This window comes from Notolabrus celidotus, chromosome 7 (assembly GCF_009762535.1).
Source record: "Notolabrus celidotus isolate fNotCel1 chromosome 7, fNotCel1.pri, whole genome shotgun sequence".
Lineage (NCBI taxonomy): Eukaryota > Metazoa > Chordata > Actinopteri > Labriformes > Labridae > Notolabrus > Notolabrus celidotus.
Window position 1 is genome coordinate 11,448,931 of NC_048278.1, and position 17,490 is coordinate 11,466,420.

A 17,490-nucleotide genomic window follows, 5' to 3' on the forward strand; every position below is an offset into this window, starting at 1 on the left:
AGACAAATCCCCAGGCATGGTATTTATTCCCCCAAAGACGACACTAAAGTTAGATAACCATATTTGGACAATAGGAACACAACAATTGGGAAGAAGACCTGTGCTCTGGTTCTGTAGACAGTAAGTCGGTCACAACAGATAAAGACAGGAGCAGGGGGAGAGGCCTTGATTACTACACTGACCCTGTCTGGCCTATCACCGTGGACATAGGAATAAAGTTACTCTGCCCCTGACCCTTAGACTGAAAGAATACAATAGATAGACATTCTTACTTACATATATATAAGACTATGACAATTCCACAAAACCAACATGTCCAGAACTCAGCTGCCTGGTTACTCACCTACTCCCGCTCCAGAGCCCACATCACACCCATCCTTCAGCACCTCCACTGGTTTCCTGATACAGCACCCAATCAACTTCAAAATCATCCTCATCACCAACAAAGCCCTCAATAACCTTGCCCCCTCATACCTGACCGACCTCCTCAAGTGCCACTCCCCATCTCGCCGCCTCAGATCTATCAGATGCCAATCTGCTGCCCCCAATCACTAAGTCCAAGCACCGCACCTTGGGGGACAGAGCCTTTGCCGTTGCTGCCCCAACTCTCTGAAACTCTCTCCCTTCACACATCCGCAACTCTGACTCACTTCAATGATTTAAAAACCACCTCAAGACCTACATGTTCCAAAAATCATACAAAACATAACCTCTACCCCTGCCCCCCGTCTTTCTTCTTTTCTGTTTTATTTATTTGCTTTATTTTTATTTTTTATTTTTCTGTAAAGCAACTTTGAGTACCATGAAAAGTGCTATACAAATCCTATCAATTATTATTATTATTAATTACAGACTTGGTAGACAATTTCTCCTCCCTCCTTTTTCTGGGGTCGCCTGAAAGGTTTGCTAAAAAAACAAACACGGCCTGCAGAAACAGATAGAAGTAGAGAAGTCATTGCATCGATAACTCTATGTTAACACATATACTTTGATTTCTTATGTTGTTCTGTGAGTGAACCAAGCTGGAGTGGATGTTTTTCTTACTATTGATTTTGATGGTTCTGGTACGCTGTGTCATGAACAACAAGACTCATGCACATGCAGCTAACTTTGTGTTATAAAGAGAACTACAAACACAAGGTGTGTTTTAAGATTTGTGTAATAATAATAATACATTTTATTTAAAAGCGCCTTTCTCAACACTCAAGGCTACTTTACAGAGAGATTAAAACACAATAAATACAATAATGCAATAAAATAAATAAAAACAACAAACAAATGAAACACCAAGTTAAAATGAAGCAGTGGAATTAAACAGAGGATGCAGACTGAAACAGATGGGTTTTGAGTCTTGATTTGAAGAGGGGTAGAGGGAGTTAGTTCCAGAGTTGGGGAGCAGAGCAACTGAAAGTTCTGCTCCCCATGGTGCTGAGACGGAAGACCTGAGGGAGCGAGGGGGGTGGCAATGTGGAGGAGATCAGACAAATACATGGGGGCGAGGTTGTGGATGGCCTTAAATGTATACAGGAGGGTTTTGAAGGTGATTCTGAATTTGACCGGGAGCCAGTGAAGCTGCTGGAGGACGGGGGTGATCTTGTGAAAGGAAGGGGTTCTAGTGATGATGCGGGCTGCAGAATTCTGGACCAGTTGAAGCTTATGTACAAGCTAATATACAAAGAAGAAGGAAAAAGTCTATCAAGCAAACACATGAAGGCAAAAAGAAGCAGAAAGGGGAGGGCCACGAGAGGCCGCTGTGTGAGTGCAGTAAGAGACCAGAGGTGTAGGTGTGTGTGGGTGGAATACATGAGTAAGGTGAGCAGATTAAGTAGTCAGAAAACACTAAAATAAGGTGTAAAGTAGGAGTCAAATGGTGAAATTAGACAGAACTTATAAAATTGTGGTATCTTTAAATTCTACTTTTACACCAAGTACTGTAAAGAGAGTTTTATGTTTATTCAACTCAAGCTCTGAACCCATATTTCACTACTTACCAGTCCCCCCCAGCTCAGTAGTTGCTTACTGACCTGATGTGATAATCTTCATGGCCCATCCCTCCCCCATACCCCACCTGCCATGCAGAGAATAAAGATTCCTGGTTGACATCTGCTAACCTGTGTGCTGTCGGGTCTTCCCTGGAACTGCACTGTGTGTCCCAGCATGATTGACACTCATCCCTTTGTGCGCGAGCTGACGTCAGCCGTACAGGCTTTTCTTTTTCCATTGGGTTTAAGATGCTCGCCAGGTCAGAGCCACTTACTTACAGAGACGCAGTGAGGACACGCACACACACACACACACACACACACACACACACACACAAACACAGCAATTACTATACGACGCTACCACGGAAGGATCGTGCTCGAGGAGGAGGAAGAGTCAATGGGCTTCAAAATACAACACAGGGGTCAGCCACCGATGAAGGTTTTGATATCTAAGAAGCTGCACTTACTAAGGCCAGCGTTAGAATATGTTCAACAGTTTTCTAAGCCGAAAAAGGTGAGACTGACGAGACGTAGATGCAGTTTGTGTGGTGTTATCTAAGTTGAAAGCCATGTTGACTGATTGACTAATAGCTTGATTAATTTGTTTGTTTTTGGGTAGTAAATCATGCTGATGTTTTCATTCCAGAGAGAAACGGAGTGAAAGAAGGATGCAGGGAAGAAAGTGTGAACTATTTCGAATCATTGTGTAATTTGAATGTCTTTGCTTTGATTTAGCATATGTTAAAAATAGTCTGCCTGTTCCTCTGGGGGCAGTTTAAATCTCAAAATCTACGGGATTAGTGTCCAGGCTTTACTGCCAAATAAGGTGAAGTCTATAAGGTGCAAGTTGAGTTTACCAAAACATGCTAATCACTCAGTGTTAAGGGGTCTTGTTTTCTAACCATGTTATGTCATGTTATTTCTCTTCTTTTTTTTTTTACAGCATTCGTTTGTATCCAGTGTTTCAGACAGCAGGCCACTGAGAGAGCTCATAGCTGAGGCCAAGGCTGAAGTCACAGAGGAGATCGAAGAGCACAAAGAGGAAGAAGAGGAGGAAGACACAGAAGCACATCGGGTGTGTAAAGAGTCGCTCATAAATGATTCTCTCTTTCTTTCAGTTTTGCGTCTGTTAAGCAAGCCATACTTATTTTGCTTTAGGGCAACCTTTCAGCTCCCACAAATGGCGCTTCATATTTATACCTTTATTCTGTAACCAGTTGGAATAATGGTTTAATGTATCCATCATCGTTAAATTAATAAGCATCTAGTTAAGTTATCAAACTGAATTAAAGCGATGTATAACTTTAGTCATTTACAAAATTAGAGGATTAGCTGTTTTCTTTATGTAACCTACAGGAAAACCGAAATGTCTACTGGGTTAAGGGTGTTTGTTGGATCACGCAATTAAAACAGACATGAATTTTTGTAATAATAACAAAATAAAACCAACTGACTTAGGACATCAAAATAACTGAAGGCTTAAAATATTATCAGTTGATACAGCTCTACTGAATTGTTAACTGAGTAAAAGACTCCCTCAAAACACAGAATTTATCCCAGATGAGAGGGTTTTTAAGACATACCAGTGACCAGTACACACCTGTTGTGCATCCTGACCATCACAGAAAAAGGTGTTGTCACTTTAATTCATACCAGTGTTCATTTTGTTAGGATTTTTACCCCCTGGTGTGCATTAGTGACAAAGACACACGTCTGTTTAATATTTGATGTTCGCTGTTTTTGCCGCCATTACCATAAAAAGCTCCCGTCTTCAGCTTGATTTATTCCAGTGTGGTGATATATCAGACACATTTAGTAATAGTAAGCTTTGATGAACTCCTTGTTGACAGATGCAGATGCATTTCAGAATGCCATGAACTGACTGTCTGTCCAGTGCGCCTGTCACTGCAGGTACATTCAAGGACCGTCGTAAATGTGCAATACAGCCCTTTAATGGCATTTTTCTGTGAATCAAGAGAATCAAAATACAGTCACAGTGGTCACATCAAGAATGTTTTCTTTTGATTTTTTTGTAAGGACAGGCTAAATTATTTAACTGAAGATATTATACAAGCAAAAGTGTTAGGAGTGAAATGTTGACGATTTTAAAACTTGGTACAACCCAGTTACCAATATCTGATCGACTACATGAATTATTTAAAGAGTGAAGATGTTTCGGCAAAAATCAAAGACTAAAATGTTTTGAGTTTGCGTCGACTAAAACTAGACTAAAACTATAAAGGGCTGAAAAGACTAAAATATAACTAACACTAACAGACTATAAGACTAAATCCAAAATAGCCACCGCAATTAACACTGATTCGTACCAAACCAAACCATGACCCGGCCATTTCACAAACACACGAAAAGCTGGCATTTTTGGTCAATTTGAAAACATCAGTAAGCAGATAAAAGTGTTTAATGGACTGCATGAAGCGTAGGAACATTTCTAGACGTTCCTGCATATAAAAGAAACATCCCTGTTTGAAGTTACAATTAGCCTGAAGTCAATTGATTGTAGGTTCATTCTTTGCTTAAAGACAAGTTCATGTTTATCCTCATGTTTTGTGATAAGTTAGCAAAATATGAACCTTAATAAATGAAAGAGACAACCAACTGAGGCTCAAGACTGCGAATCAGGCACACCACACGCCGTTATGAAAGATGCAAGGTACCAACCCCGGATGAAATATGGTGTCTTGAAGGAGTCCTGATTGGGCAGTAAAAAATGTTATTTTTTTAATAGTCAGCGAGCAGGAGAATTTACTAATTGAATTGTTAATTGCATCTGTGCATCCTCATTGTGTTCTGGCATTTGGAGAAGACAGCATTTTTAACTCCTCTCTGTTGCTCACCTCTTCTTAAGGGTCACAAACGAGCCCCCTCTGATGTCAGCGTTGCCAGCTCAGAGGACGAAAAGGTCCCCCTCTCTCCCTCCATTCTGGATTCAGTCCCTGAGAAGGCTGAGCCAATTCTGCCGGTGCCCACGCCCACCTCGCTCCCTGTGGCCAACCATGTGCTGGACACCAGCTTTGTGGAGGAGCCTGCTGCCCCTGCAGCCGGGAAAAACACTCCAGTTGAGGATAGAAAGGAGGAACACAAAGCAGAAGCAGGAGTGGACGATGCCTCCCCAGAAGCAGAGGTTGAAACATGCGTACCTGCTGAGGATATGCAGAACCTGGAGATAGCTGTTGAGGATGAAAAGGAGGTTGACACAGCTGAGGTTCCCACCAGTCCACAGAGGACCACAGAGGCCACTCAGCCTCCACAGGAGGAAACGATGGATGTTGCAGCAGAGGAGGAGGACCCTTACAAAAATCTAAAGATGACAGTGACACTACCAGGACAGGATAAAGCTGTCCTCAAAAAGGAAAATGAGGGGGAGAAGACAATCGTAGACAAAGTGAAGGATGACAGAGAGAAAGACTCAGACTCAGGGAGCGGCTCTGTTGCAGATAACAGCAGTGTGGACCTCAATCTTTCCATCTCAAGCTTTCTGTCCAAAACTAAAGAGCCTGGATCTGTTTCCATACAGGTAACCCACTCAGTCCACAAATACCAAACACTGTTTACCATCCTGCATAGCTACAGATAAAACCAGAAGCTGTTGTCTTTGTTTATCTAGGACACCCGGCGCCAGAAGAAGACGCTAAAGAAGACTCGTAAATTCATGGTGGACGGAGTGGAAGTTAGCGTGACGACATCAAAGATCATCACTGACAACGACACCAAGAACGAGGAGATGAGATTCCTGAGGTATTTGCCTGACCTCATTTGCATACACCATGTGCATCAGTTTATGCAAATATTATGCAGATACAGTTCCAGGAACATTAGCTCACAACCTGAGTGTATGGAGTTAATCTTTGTAAATGCACAACCTGTTTTCCTCAGTTAGAGCTCACCACTGTGATCCACCACAAGCTAAAAAAAGACATAACTTGACAATCCTCTCTTTATCTTTCCTGTCCTTCAGGCGCCAGGAGCTGAGAGAGCTGCGTCTCCTGCAGAAGGAGGAGCAGAGGGCTCAGCAGCAGCTCAGCAACAAGCTGCAGCAGCAGAAAGAGCAGATCTACAGGCGATTCGAACAGGAGACCACTGTGAGTTGCCCAGTTCAGGAATGATGCAGAGACTTTGCTTCAAAGCTGCTATCTATGACTGAAATGCATCCAACATATTAGATATAGTGTATATCATTAAACCGAAAGTTGTCATGAGGCTGTCACAAGGAAGTGGGCTGATCATGATCTTGGCGCCCTTTATTGTGCTGCAGTCCCCCTTTGAAGTCTATAGAGTTATTCATATTCAAACTCAAACATAAAAGGTTATTAACAGACCGCTCTTCTGATTTTTAAAGATTGGAAGTCTTTTCTGCTTCCTTAAAGTACAAATGTATCCTCCACTGAAGAATTTGTACAATGTAGAGAAATTATACTCTCTCAGACTTTGCTTATATGGCCTCTATACAACATCCCTAACATCCACAGCTTCTTCAAAATGTCTCTGAACCTTGACACTGTGACAGAACAGAGTTGCTCTCTCTGACTGTGTTTGTTTTTACTGATGAGATATTTCCCCTTCCTCTTGTCCCCCAGAGTAAGAAACGTCAGTATGATCAGGAGGTGGAGAACCTGGAGCGTCAGCAGAAGCAGACCATTGAGAGACTGGAGCAGGAGCACACCAACCGGCTCAGGGACGAGGCCAAACGCATCAAAGCTGAGCAGGACAAAGAGCTCTCCAAGTACCAGAACATGCTCAAGAACCGCAAGAAAGAGGTTAGGATGTACACTTAGATATGTTGTAGTTCATGCCACGGAAATTGCCCACATGCCATCTGTTAGGAGTCTAAGATAGCTTGTACATATCGTGTTTATTATGTTGTTTTGATACTTCTGCACACACATTGCCTTCTGATCTGTCTTATAAGCCTTTACATAATCAGTATTTAGCTGCACAGCGGCTTAATTAGTCTGCCTGCCATTTATTTCTCCAGCAGTGCTGATTTATCCACAGCTTTTGTCCTGTTTTATTTCCCCTTATTGCTCATGGCTGCCACAACACAGGCCAAACAGGAAGTGGGAATTTCTCCAAAGCATGTGACAAACGCTATCATAAAACGCATTAAAGAGGATGTTATCCAGGCACGACAAGAGGAGGTAATGAGGGCTTGGCTTGCTGTGATATCTGAACTTTGATCCACACTACCTGCTTGTGTCAGCTACACTCTGTAGTTAGAAAAGACTTCAAACGGTGTGAGGGGAGTATATGCAGAAAGTTGTTCAACACTTTTATTTATTTGAATTATTTTTACGACCTCTCAAAACCTTCCACCTACCCGAGTGTGCAGTGCCCACAGAGTTTAAAGTGTGTGTGCAGTGTTTAGTGCAATGTGTAGGAGGGTAATGTACTGTGATCCGCAGGGAGTGGCCCATGTTATGATTCAGTCCTTTCACTGGTCTTCAGGATACAGGATGTAAATGAAACCACAGCTTGCCTCTTTCTAGTGTGTTATAAAACAGAACATATAACTCTTTGAAGTACACACAATATCTTTTCAATACATCAGTGCATGCAAGAGAGCCATCGTCAAGCCTAAAGTAGCACTTTCTGTGCATTGTGTACAACAAATCTCTAGTTCAGTCCCTCAGAAACAAGTGTTTACTGCCATGAAAGGGATTTTTTGTTTTGGTTGATGGTTAAAAAGTTCTGAATATTTAATTCATGTGATAGTTTATTAAAAAAAACTAACAGGAAAGGATCTCATGGCTCAGAGGATTTTTAAAATAGCAACTAGGGATGCACTGATCCACTACTACTAACCACTAACATCGCCATCTGTTATGATTTAAACACTCTCTCGTTGCTCTCTGCCCCTGCTGTGTCTGATGACCTGCAGATCCTGACGCATGCTCTGCAGGTGGGAGAGAGAGAGGTCCCACCTTGTAATGCATTGATTAAGGATCAACGTTTCATGTTACATATAAACCTTCCCATACCGCTGTTTCTAAAGTTATGTGCAGCTGGTTGCTGTCTTCTGCACTAATCTTGGTTTTGGATCGTTACAGAACGCTTCGTCATGAACACGCCTCGCAGATCTCCTGTTGTGATGAGGGAGTATCGAGTGAAAGATTACAGAAACGCGAGTTGTGTTATTTGGACGTCTTTATAAAATGTGCTGCTGATTAATATCGTCACACTGTCAGAAGCAGGGAAGGGAAACTAAGAGCAAAGCTGGGCAGAGTAATAATGTATTCAATGATTTTAATAGCCCTCCTCCCTTCCACAGGTACACTCTACTTCTGTGGGATACACTACGTTGACATAGTTTTTATATTCTCATTTGAAAGAGTTTTTTTGTACAGAATATTTAATTCCTCTTATCCACTGCTGAGGTTTGCAGTTGAATTGTAATATCTGTTGGTTAAGAAGATTAACTCACCAAACTGCTGGTACACAGTTATAATCTCTTGAATAATGATACGGTCAATTTAACATGTTCATTTTATTGTGGTTTTCAAAGTCAGAAAAGCCTGAAGTTGCCAAAACATGATTCTTAGTTGTATCCTCACATTAAGGGATAGAGATTGTTAAATCAATACCAGGATAGGATCGGTTCAGTATCAGTATCAGTATCGGCAGATACCAAAGCCCAGGTATCGGTATTGGTATCGGGACCAGGACCTAAAAAGTAGGACCGGTGCATCCCTAGTAGCAACAAATGAGTAATGTAGCTTCCTCAAGCTTCCATGGCCATGTTAACAAGTCACAAAGCATTAAAAAGATGCTCCTTTTTGTTCAAAATGCTCTCTCTAAATTCACCAAGCGTTGAATCCACAGTATCACTCAATGATTTAGAAGCATGCTAAAGCAGAGAGTTTGAAAATGTTTGATACACATCACTGAGTCCTACACAAGCGTGCAAATCATTAGTTTCCTGTGTGTTAGGTGAGCCAAGTAGGCCAGATTAATGTGACTGACTTACAGGTGAAACAGTCTGTATCTGTAGTTGTATATGTCTGCATCAGCTCAATCTGTGCTTAACCTGACAGGATGAGCTGAAGCCTGCAGGCTCACATAAACATTCAACACTCCTTAATGGATTGAAAAAAAAGGATAAGGGATCGTAGAAATGTGCTTTTGTAAGATTTTTCTGCAAGATGTAATTTGGTAGACCTGTTTTCCAAATACTTGTTCCCAATCATTGTCATCCAGGAGCAGGAGTTTCTTCAGAAACAACAGCAGGACCTCGACAGCGCCCTAAAGAAGATCATCCAGCAGCACAAACATGAGCTTGCCACCATCGAGAGGGACTGCCTCAACCACAAGCAGCAACTGCTTCGAGGTAAATTACATACATGTGGCTTCCATGTGAAGGTGTCACCTCTTGGAAGTGTTGATCATTCCTCAGCTTCAAAGGGTTGCTATTAAGACTGATATATCATTTAGTATCAATAAAAGGAAACTCAGAGATGCTCCTTTTGACAGAATATTTAAATTGGAAATTCCTAAACACAGTCAGATTCATTCCATGAGCGTGAATGTGACAGTGATGCAACGAAGCGGTAATATTTCTTCAAAATACAAAGATGATGCAGATCTAAAAATGGCTGCAAACATCTGTATTTAGATTTCATCAATACATGTAATTGTTGTCTGAAGTGCTGAAGAGACCCTAATAAGGATTTAATTACGTGTTCAACCTGCTGAACAATACGATTCACGAAGCAGGGTCCACAATACATTCTTTTTAAACTGTAAGTAACCCAGTTTATTTGCAAACTTTCTAAAATATTGCCTCAAATAAACATGCTTTTATTTTGTAAGTATGCAAAGGTTCCCCAGCAAGATCATAAAGTTACAGGACTAAATGAAAACAGCTGAAAAGAACAATCGTTACGTATTATGTGTTAGCACCCTCCTAAGAGTTATGAGCTAGAGTTTAAACACTGGCGCTGCATCCTTAAATACAAAATATTCCCCTGCTGTCGCCCATGTCTGCACCGTGATGTCACCCATCTGTTCCTGAGCGTTGTTTTGAAGCCAATCGTCGGTGGGAGCCATATTGGTAATGCTGTGTGACTAAGTGCAACGTAAAGAGGTGGGTTTGAGCCTCCTAGCCAACAGCTATGTGTTCCCGCCTGTCAATCAAGTCAGTCATGTCCTTATTCGGGCAAAAACTTTTAATCTTAATATCTTCTGAACCGTTGCGTTAGAAAAAAAAATCAACCCCCACACAGTGTGTGCTGATAGAGAAACTAGCTCTTCAGACTGAAGCCGTTTTATGAACCAGGCTGTAAACAAGTTTATTTCTGCTGCAAATATCGTCTTTTTTGAATTGGTGTGTATGTGGTTTCCGGTGTTTCTGCAGCCAGCCTCAAGCGGATACTCAATGAATTGCAGTTTATAACACTTCCGCATGGGCTTCATATTTTGAGACCGGAGGTTGCCGCTTGGTCTGCACACCTCTGTTCAGCTGTAAGAGTGGGCAGAGACAAAAAATTGACAAAAAGCCTCCTCTTTCGCCTATGTCACCTTCAATGCTTATTCCTTACCTCCAGCAGGTCAATGCAAACATAACGTACGAATCCTCTTCTTTCTTTTTTTTGGTGTGGTTTCTTGATGTGTTAAGCATGTTACAACCTTGAAAGCAATCATCCTATCTTTAGCTCGTCGGATCGACAGCAAACAATTCCTCTTTTGAGAGCGCATTAATTCTTTGCTTCATCCATTTTAACACCAGAAGGGCTGCTTCGCCATGATTGCAGTGAGCAGCAGCCAGTTAGCAGTAAGAACTGCTGCTGGGACTTAATCCCATGCTTAATGTGCCAGGAGCAACACAAACAACACTTCCCAGAAGTGTTCAGTGTACCAAGTCATGGGAGGTAGTAACTGTGCTTTAGGAGCTCATAAAGAGCTTTCAGCAGGAATAATGAATATGAGATTAAAAGAAGATTACAGCCTTATTAGCAAAGATGATGTTGACCAAAGTATCTTAGGTATTCATCTTGTAATGAGGTTACATCTGCTAAGAGCTGCTCTGTCTTGTTTCTCTCTGCATAGCAGAAGAAAAGGAGCATGATGTTGGGGACTTTTTCCTCTTAAATGAGCCTGTCAATGGTTCTTCTGTGTGATGATATAGCTTTGTCTTTTGTTCACTTGTGTGCAAACAGCACGAGAAGCTGCCATGTGGGAGCTGGAAGAGCGCCATCTGCAGGAGAAACACCAATTGTTCAAACAGCAGCTCAAAGACCAGTACTTCATGCAGAGACACCAGCTTCTGAAGAGACATGAAAAGGTCAGTGTTGAATGATAGACAAAGCCTTATTCTTCCTCTTTTACAAACATTCCCAGCACTACGTTTGCATAAAAAGTTCACAATTTAAAAATTGCACTCGGTTTGTTTTTTGTTTGCCCTGTGCAGGAGATGGAGCAGATGCAGCGTTATAACCAGCGTCTGATCGAGGAGCTGAAGAACAAGCAGACACAAGAAAGAACCAGACTGCCCAAGATCCAACGCAGTGAGGCCAAGACCCGCATGGCCATGTTCAAGAAGAGCCTTCGCATCACCGGAGCGACCATCAGCCTGGAGCAGGAGAGAGAAAGGGTTAAACAGGTGATGAACAATCTGTAGAAGAGAGAATCACACATTTTTCTTCTGTCTTGTATTTTCTGAAAAGCTGAACAATTCTCATTGAGCCTCAATTTTGAAAAGACCACGTGAAGCTTACTGATGTGTCTATTTTCTAGTTCGCAGCCCAGGAAGAGAAGAGACAGAAGAACGAGAGGCTCCATCAGCAGCAGAAACATGAAAATCAGATGAGAGACCTGCAGCTGCAGTGTGACGTCAACGTCCGAGAGCTCCAGCAGCTGCAGGTAAAGATTTTGAAGACCACTGAACTGAGTATTAAATGTGTTTTATGAACAGTTGTTATTGAATGGAAAAGATTAACTCAATTAACATGAGCCCAATATTTTGAACATCTTTAAGGGTCAGAAATGACTTAACAGGTACGAAAAGTTTTAGTCTTACCTCAGTAGATCCGTTCAGCTGGCAGCTGAGGGATGAGCTGTAAAAGCTGCAGCTTAATTGGTCAGCACAGAATGTTACTGAAACTGTTGGATAACATTAGGGGAAGGACACCTGTATAAATAGACCTTTTTGTTGAGGTAAGTTCTTTTTATCCTTAAAAGCTGTTGCATTGCTACATCTAAAGCCACCAGACTCTACTGACTATAGCAAATAATGTCACTCCCAGAAGTCATTGCTGGTCTACCACTGCTTCATTTGATTAGATTATGTATATTGTTGTATGACTTTGGTGCTTGAATCTGTTAGAAGGGCATTTAAAAAGGTCCTGCTTTCAAACACTGGAATCATTTTGAACTTTCAGTCTTGTTTTGCAACCTGACACACAGTCACATACTTTTGTTCCCCTTCGTGTGTGTTACAGAACGAGAAGTGTCACCTTCTGATTGAGCATGAGACCCAGAAGCTGAAGGAGTTGGACGAGGAGCACAGTCTGGAGCTGAAGGAGTGGAGGGAGAAACTACGACCCAGGAAGAAGGTAGGGTGTCTTCAATCAATCGATCAATCGATCAATCTTTATTTGTATAGCGCCAAATCACAACAAACGTTATTTCAAGACGCTTTTACAAACATAGGAAGTCTAGACCACTCTATGTCAAATTATGAACAGAAACCGAACACCAAGGCAGGGTAAGACTCAGTCTTACCCCACCTTAATCCACCATGAGCATTGCACCTCGCAGTATTTAGCTAGTTACAGCGGCAAGAATAAACTTCCTTTTAACAGGCAGAAACCTTAAGCAGAACCAGACTCATGTTACACAGCCATCTGCCTTGACCAAGTTGGGTCTGGAAAGAGGGACAGAAGAGAATAAGAGAGAGAGGGAGCAGTGATTAGACAAGCAGTAGAAGCTGTTGCCGCTGGAGTCCAGCACGTCCGTATCAGCTGGAGTCTGGAACATCCACAGCAGCAGGATGCCTACAGCAGCTCAGAGGAACCTACGAGACAAGGGAGCTCAGCTCACCAGAAAGGTCTATGGTTAGTAACTTTCAATGGGACAGGTAAAGTTACAATGAGTGATGAGGGGGTTGGAGGGAAGGGGCTGAGATAGGATCCCACTGTGTCTTGTGCTGCTCTGGGATAAATATCAGCACACACACCTGCAGCTATCCTCTGTTATACACACAGCAGCCTATCCCACCTTACCCCTTACGTTTTCCTGAGAAGATTCATTTGAACATAAGAAGTCTACTTCCATCAATGCACAGGAGGGACCTACTGACCTCTCTTGCTGTCACAGAGCACGTGCAAGGCGCTGCAAGCAATCACAGGCAGAGAGAGAGAGATCGTCTAAATAATTGATCTTATAAGTATAATTAAAAACTCTGTTGGCAATTGTACTTGGGTGGCCAAAAATATACTTAGACAGCCCGCCCAGGTATCGTCTATGCGTGTAGAAACACTGAAAGTTGCAAAATAAGACCTGCAGTCAGACCAGTGTTTGACAGTGATGCCATCATCTGTCACTAATCTGACAGATTTGGACCTCCTGAGAGCAGAGGGGTGACCTACAAGTTAAGTCTTAACATTGCTAGGCTTTCTTTAAGGCTGGCTTACCCTCTCATCACACGTTGCAGTACTCCATCTTGTAGAGCAATAGTAATACAAGATATAAAGCGACACACATGTAACCATTTGAACTCTGTAGAAAGTCTCATTTAATATTTGTTAATTGATAACATGAAACAAACATGTCTGGTTCCCTCCCTCAGGCCCTGGAGGAAGAGTTTGCCAGGAAGCTGCAGGAGCAGGAAGTTTTCTTCAAGATGAGCGGAGAGTCGGAGTGCCTTAACCCCTCCACACAGAGCCGCATCTCCAAGTTCTACCCCATACCCAGCGTCCACTCCTCCGGTTTCTAGAAGAAACCCACCCACACATACATAGACACACACACACACACACACACACACACACACACACACACACACACACACACACACACACACAAAGTCTACATGCATACACCAAGCCACTTGGACATGTGTACACACACCGACAGTAAGAACCGAGCCTGTGCTGCCTTGCCCTCATCCTCTGGGGAGTGTGTAGAAAGCATCGACTTTAGTCCTCTGTCTGCAGCTCTCTTTATTCTGCTCTTTTTAACCTATCATATCGTATTTTTATTGCCGTCATTTGAAGGACAATGGAGTAGGATATTTGCAGGTTCAGTGTTTCAGTCATAACCTTAAAACTGTCCAAGCTCCTTTTATTGATTGAAGTGTTTTATAAAGAATCCAGTGCCTGTAGGATTTGATGTTTTTGGCTTTGCAGTCTAAGCAATTTATGATTATTTGCTGCTCAATTTTTTCCTCTTACTTAGATGTTTGCACTAATGAAAAAAAAACATTTTTATACCACTAAAACATGATGTCGCAGATTTAATTTGAATACAAGGGCAAACATATCATTTAGAACTAACGCTAAAATAGAATGTATTTCTGATGGAGACATTTTAACAACACTGATGTTTGTAGAACAAAATGATACAGTATATTTTTTATCAAGTACTACTCTGCGTTAGAGCGTTTATTACCGGTCCGATACATGATTTCAAAACAAGCTTTAGGAACTTCCTCCTTCAGAAATGATGCTGTTTTTCAGGGTTTCTCTACAGAATGCCTTCCTGTCTCAAGCACAACACTTTATTTTACTATGAAGCTACAAGCAGAGGTGGAAAGCATTGTTGAAGTCAATAGAGGAGGTGTAGAAAAGGTGTTTACATACAGAGATAAAGGATCACTGTTAACTAGACACTAAGGAAATCACTGTGGTGGCAGGAACAAAGACTGTGGACAAGCATTTATGTACCTGTTGGTCTGGTTTTTAATGTTGTAGGTAGGACCCATTGACTGCATATTAATATGGACCTCCATCTCCCCCTGTTGTAAGAAGTGAAGCCAAAATAACATTGTGGCTAAGGAATGTGCAAAAGTGATCTGGCTGTTGGAGCTGCTAGACTGACTTCACTGCTGACCAACACACCTTCAACTTCCTAATCAAATGGCAACAGTCTACAGCAGAACCGATTCTTGTGTCCTTCTGAAGCAGATACTCACGGTTATGGGCATTTTGATCACTCTTGACCTAGCAAGAGGCAAAGAGGCAGAGTTGAAGTGGACCTTTAGCCTCCTGAGTAACAACTATAACTCACCCACCTGCCAGTCAAGCAATTAAGCAAAACCGTAAACATAATTTGTCCAAAACGAATGAGCTAAAAAAATGAATCCCCTCCCCCGACACTGTGTAGAAATAGAGAATAGGTACTACTCAGACCCAAAGCTCTTTTTGTACCAGAAGGATTTTAACATGGTGTTAGTGGGGTCCACAAAGCTTTCGGAGCCAGCCTCAAGTGGACACTTGAGACACTGCAGTTTTTAGCACTTTGGCATTGGCTTCATTGTTCAGCACTAAAGGTTGCCACTTAAGTTTGACCCATGTTCCATTAGTTAGAATGAGGAGGGGGCGCTTTATGACCTGTACTGCAGACAGCCACCAGGAGGAGCTCCAAAAGTCTTGGCTTCACTTCGGGGAGCTGTTGTGCTGTCCATCTTTCTACACAGCCTATGGTATGACCAATGTATTATTATCAAGAAAAAGTGTCATGTATTCATAGGAGCGTTATTCAGGGATGAATAAAGAATGCAATGTTTCAATGTGTCCATAAATTGTAGAGGGTTATCAAGCATAGATACGCTTGAGTATTTCTGTATAAAGTTATCTGTAACACATTCATCTCTTTAATATTCTATTCATTTTAACTACCAGTAATAGTTTACATGCTAAATGTGTGGCAGCGGTTCATTTTCTGTTAGGTTTAAACCCCTAAACCACAGGGTGGCAGTGTTGTACTCTGTTTCCAGGTTTTTGAATTGTCCACTAAAATCTGACTGAGCACAAAGCTGAAGAAAACACAGAAAACACAGGCAGAGCTGTGAAGGACTCAATGTACTGTTATGCTTACAGTATTGCAATATATTGAATCATGACCCCTTTATTGGTATGAATTGCATGAACAGATTCTATCAGGCACACAGCTTTAATTAAAAGCGGGAACTGTATGAAAAAAGACTTTAGAGGCCTAAGTGTCAAAACTCTGCGCAATTTGAAACTACACGTATTTAAGTTAAATCAAACAAAATTAACTACATTAAAAATATATATTTTTCAGCTGTGATCTTTGTTAAGGTATTTTGCTACAAGGTGTATCATGTCTAGGTCTGCTTTTTCTTATTTTTAATGAAATGATAATACTGTTTTTACTGTCATGCTAGCTTATAGCCTTAATACTTCAGAAAAGCTGTATGGATATACTGTATACTTGTTATGACTGCCTTTAAAGACTTTAGTCAGACTAAAGGGTTAATGCCAGCTCATAAACTCAATGTTCTGTTTAATTACTGTTGCAGAAATATTGTATCTGTATGTCAACTGTTTATGTACTGTTATATAAGAAGTGGACGTAGCCATTGGTGGAGAAGCAGTTTGGGACCTTAAATTTGGCATAAAAAAACCTCTCATTTTTTTGTGGTGTGTTTACTGTAACTTTCAATGGGATGCTAGTTTGGATAGCTAAAACAGTCTTTAAACATTATGTTCAAATCAAAACAGAAAACACACTGCTAAATCCTCAGAGTGTGTCTTAATACAGCAGTACCCATCCTGATAGCATCCCCATTACAGCTTCTTCTCTAATTTTACTTTAAATAAGGATTTGCAAAGTAAGCATCATTCTGTATTGGAAAATAATTGGAACTAGAAATTGAGACAATAAAAAGAAAATGAAGCTTAGGTAGTACATCAAGTCGAAATGGGGCGTTTTTCTGGTAGTTCTTTACATTATGAATTCAGTTTTTCCGATCAGTGATCTCGCCCCCTGATGGCCATTAGCAAAATTGCTGGTTAAGGGACTTTTAAGTGGGATTTAGTATGAAACTAAGTGGCTAAATCCACATCTATATACAGTCAATGATCTGTATTCAAAGACAGAGCATTTTTCCTTTTATTTAGTCGGATATTTTTAGAATGATGTGTTTATGAATTTTAATATTGATGCAGTTGGAAACACAACCTTTTCAAAACATGGACCTGACTGGTTTAGGTCATTTTGAATTCTGATTGGTTCATTTTATCATCTCATTTTCTTAATGATTGGCTATTGAGAGTTGCAGATAGTCAAAGGTATTTAATAACTGAACTGAAATGTACAAAAATGCAATGAAGGAGTGCTGTGCACGTATTTCAAAGCTGACTCAGTAGCTATTTATATAAACCTGTTTCACCCACACTCATTGGAGAATTGCAGCACACAAAATATAATCAAAAATCAGTCTTTTCAGTTTTTGCTTTTTGGGTTGGTTAGAGCCTGCAGATTAATGATTCATTCTGAATGTTGACTACAAAAACCCCATATCAAAATC

General features: G+C 41.2%; 1 protein-coding gene across 1 annotated transcript in view; it reads left to right on the forward strand.

Annotated features, from left to right (window-relative positions):
* slkb (STE20-like kinase b) overlaps positions 1-16,590 on the forward strand; it is a 34,868-nt gene extending 18,278 nt beyond the window's left edge. The window contains exons 8-18 of the mRNA XM_034687206.1: positions 2,929-3,060; positions 4,852-5,520; positions 5,611-5,741; positions 5,962-6,085; positions 6,581-6,760; positions 9,198-9,327; positions 11,156-11,280; positions 11,407-11,598; positions 11,733-11,858; positions 12,437-12,550; positions 13,786-16,590. Of these exons, the coding sequence (XP_034543097.1) occupies positions 2,929-3,060; positions 4,852-5,520; positions 5,611-5,741; positions 5,962-6,085; positions 6,581-6,760; positions 9,198-9,327; positions 11,156-11,280; positions 11,407-11,598; positions 11,733-11,858; positions 12,437-12,550; positions 13,786-13,932 (2,070 nt within the window). The 3' untranslated portion in view covers positions 13,933-16,590. The remainder of the gene's footprint in view (positions 1-2,928; positions 3,061-4,851; positions 5,521-5,610; positions 5,742-5,961; positions 6,086-6,580; positions 6,761-9,197; positions 9,328-11,155; positions 11,281-11,406; positions 11,599-11,732; positions 11,859-12,436; positions 12,551-13,785) is intronic.
* Positions 16,591-17,490: the final 900 nt, after the last annotated feature.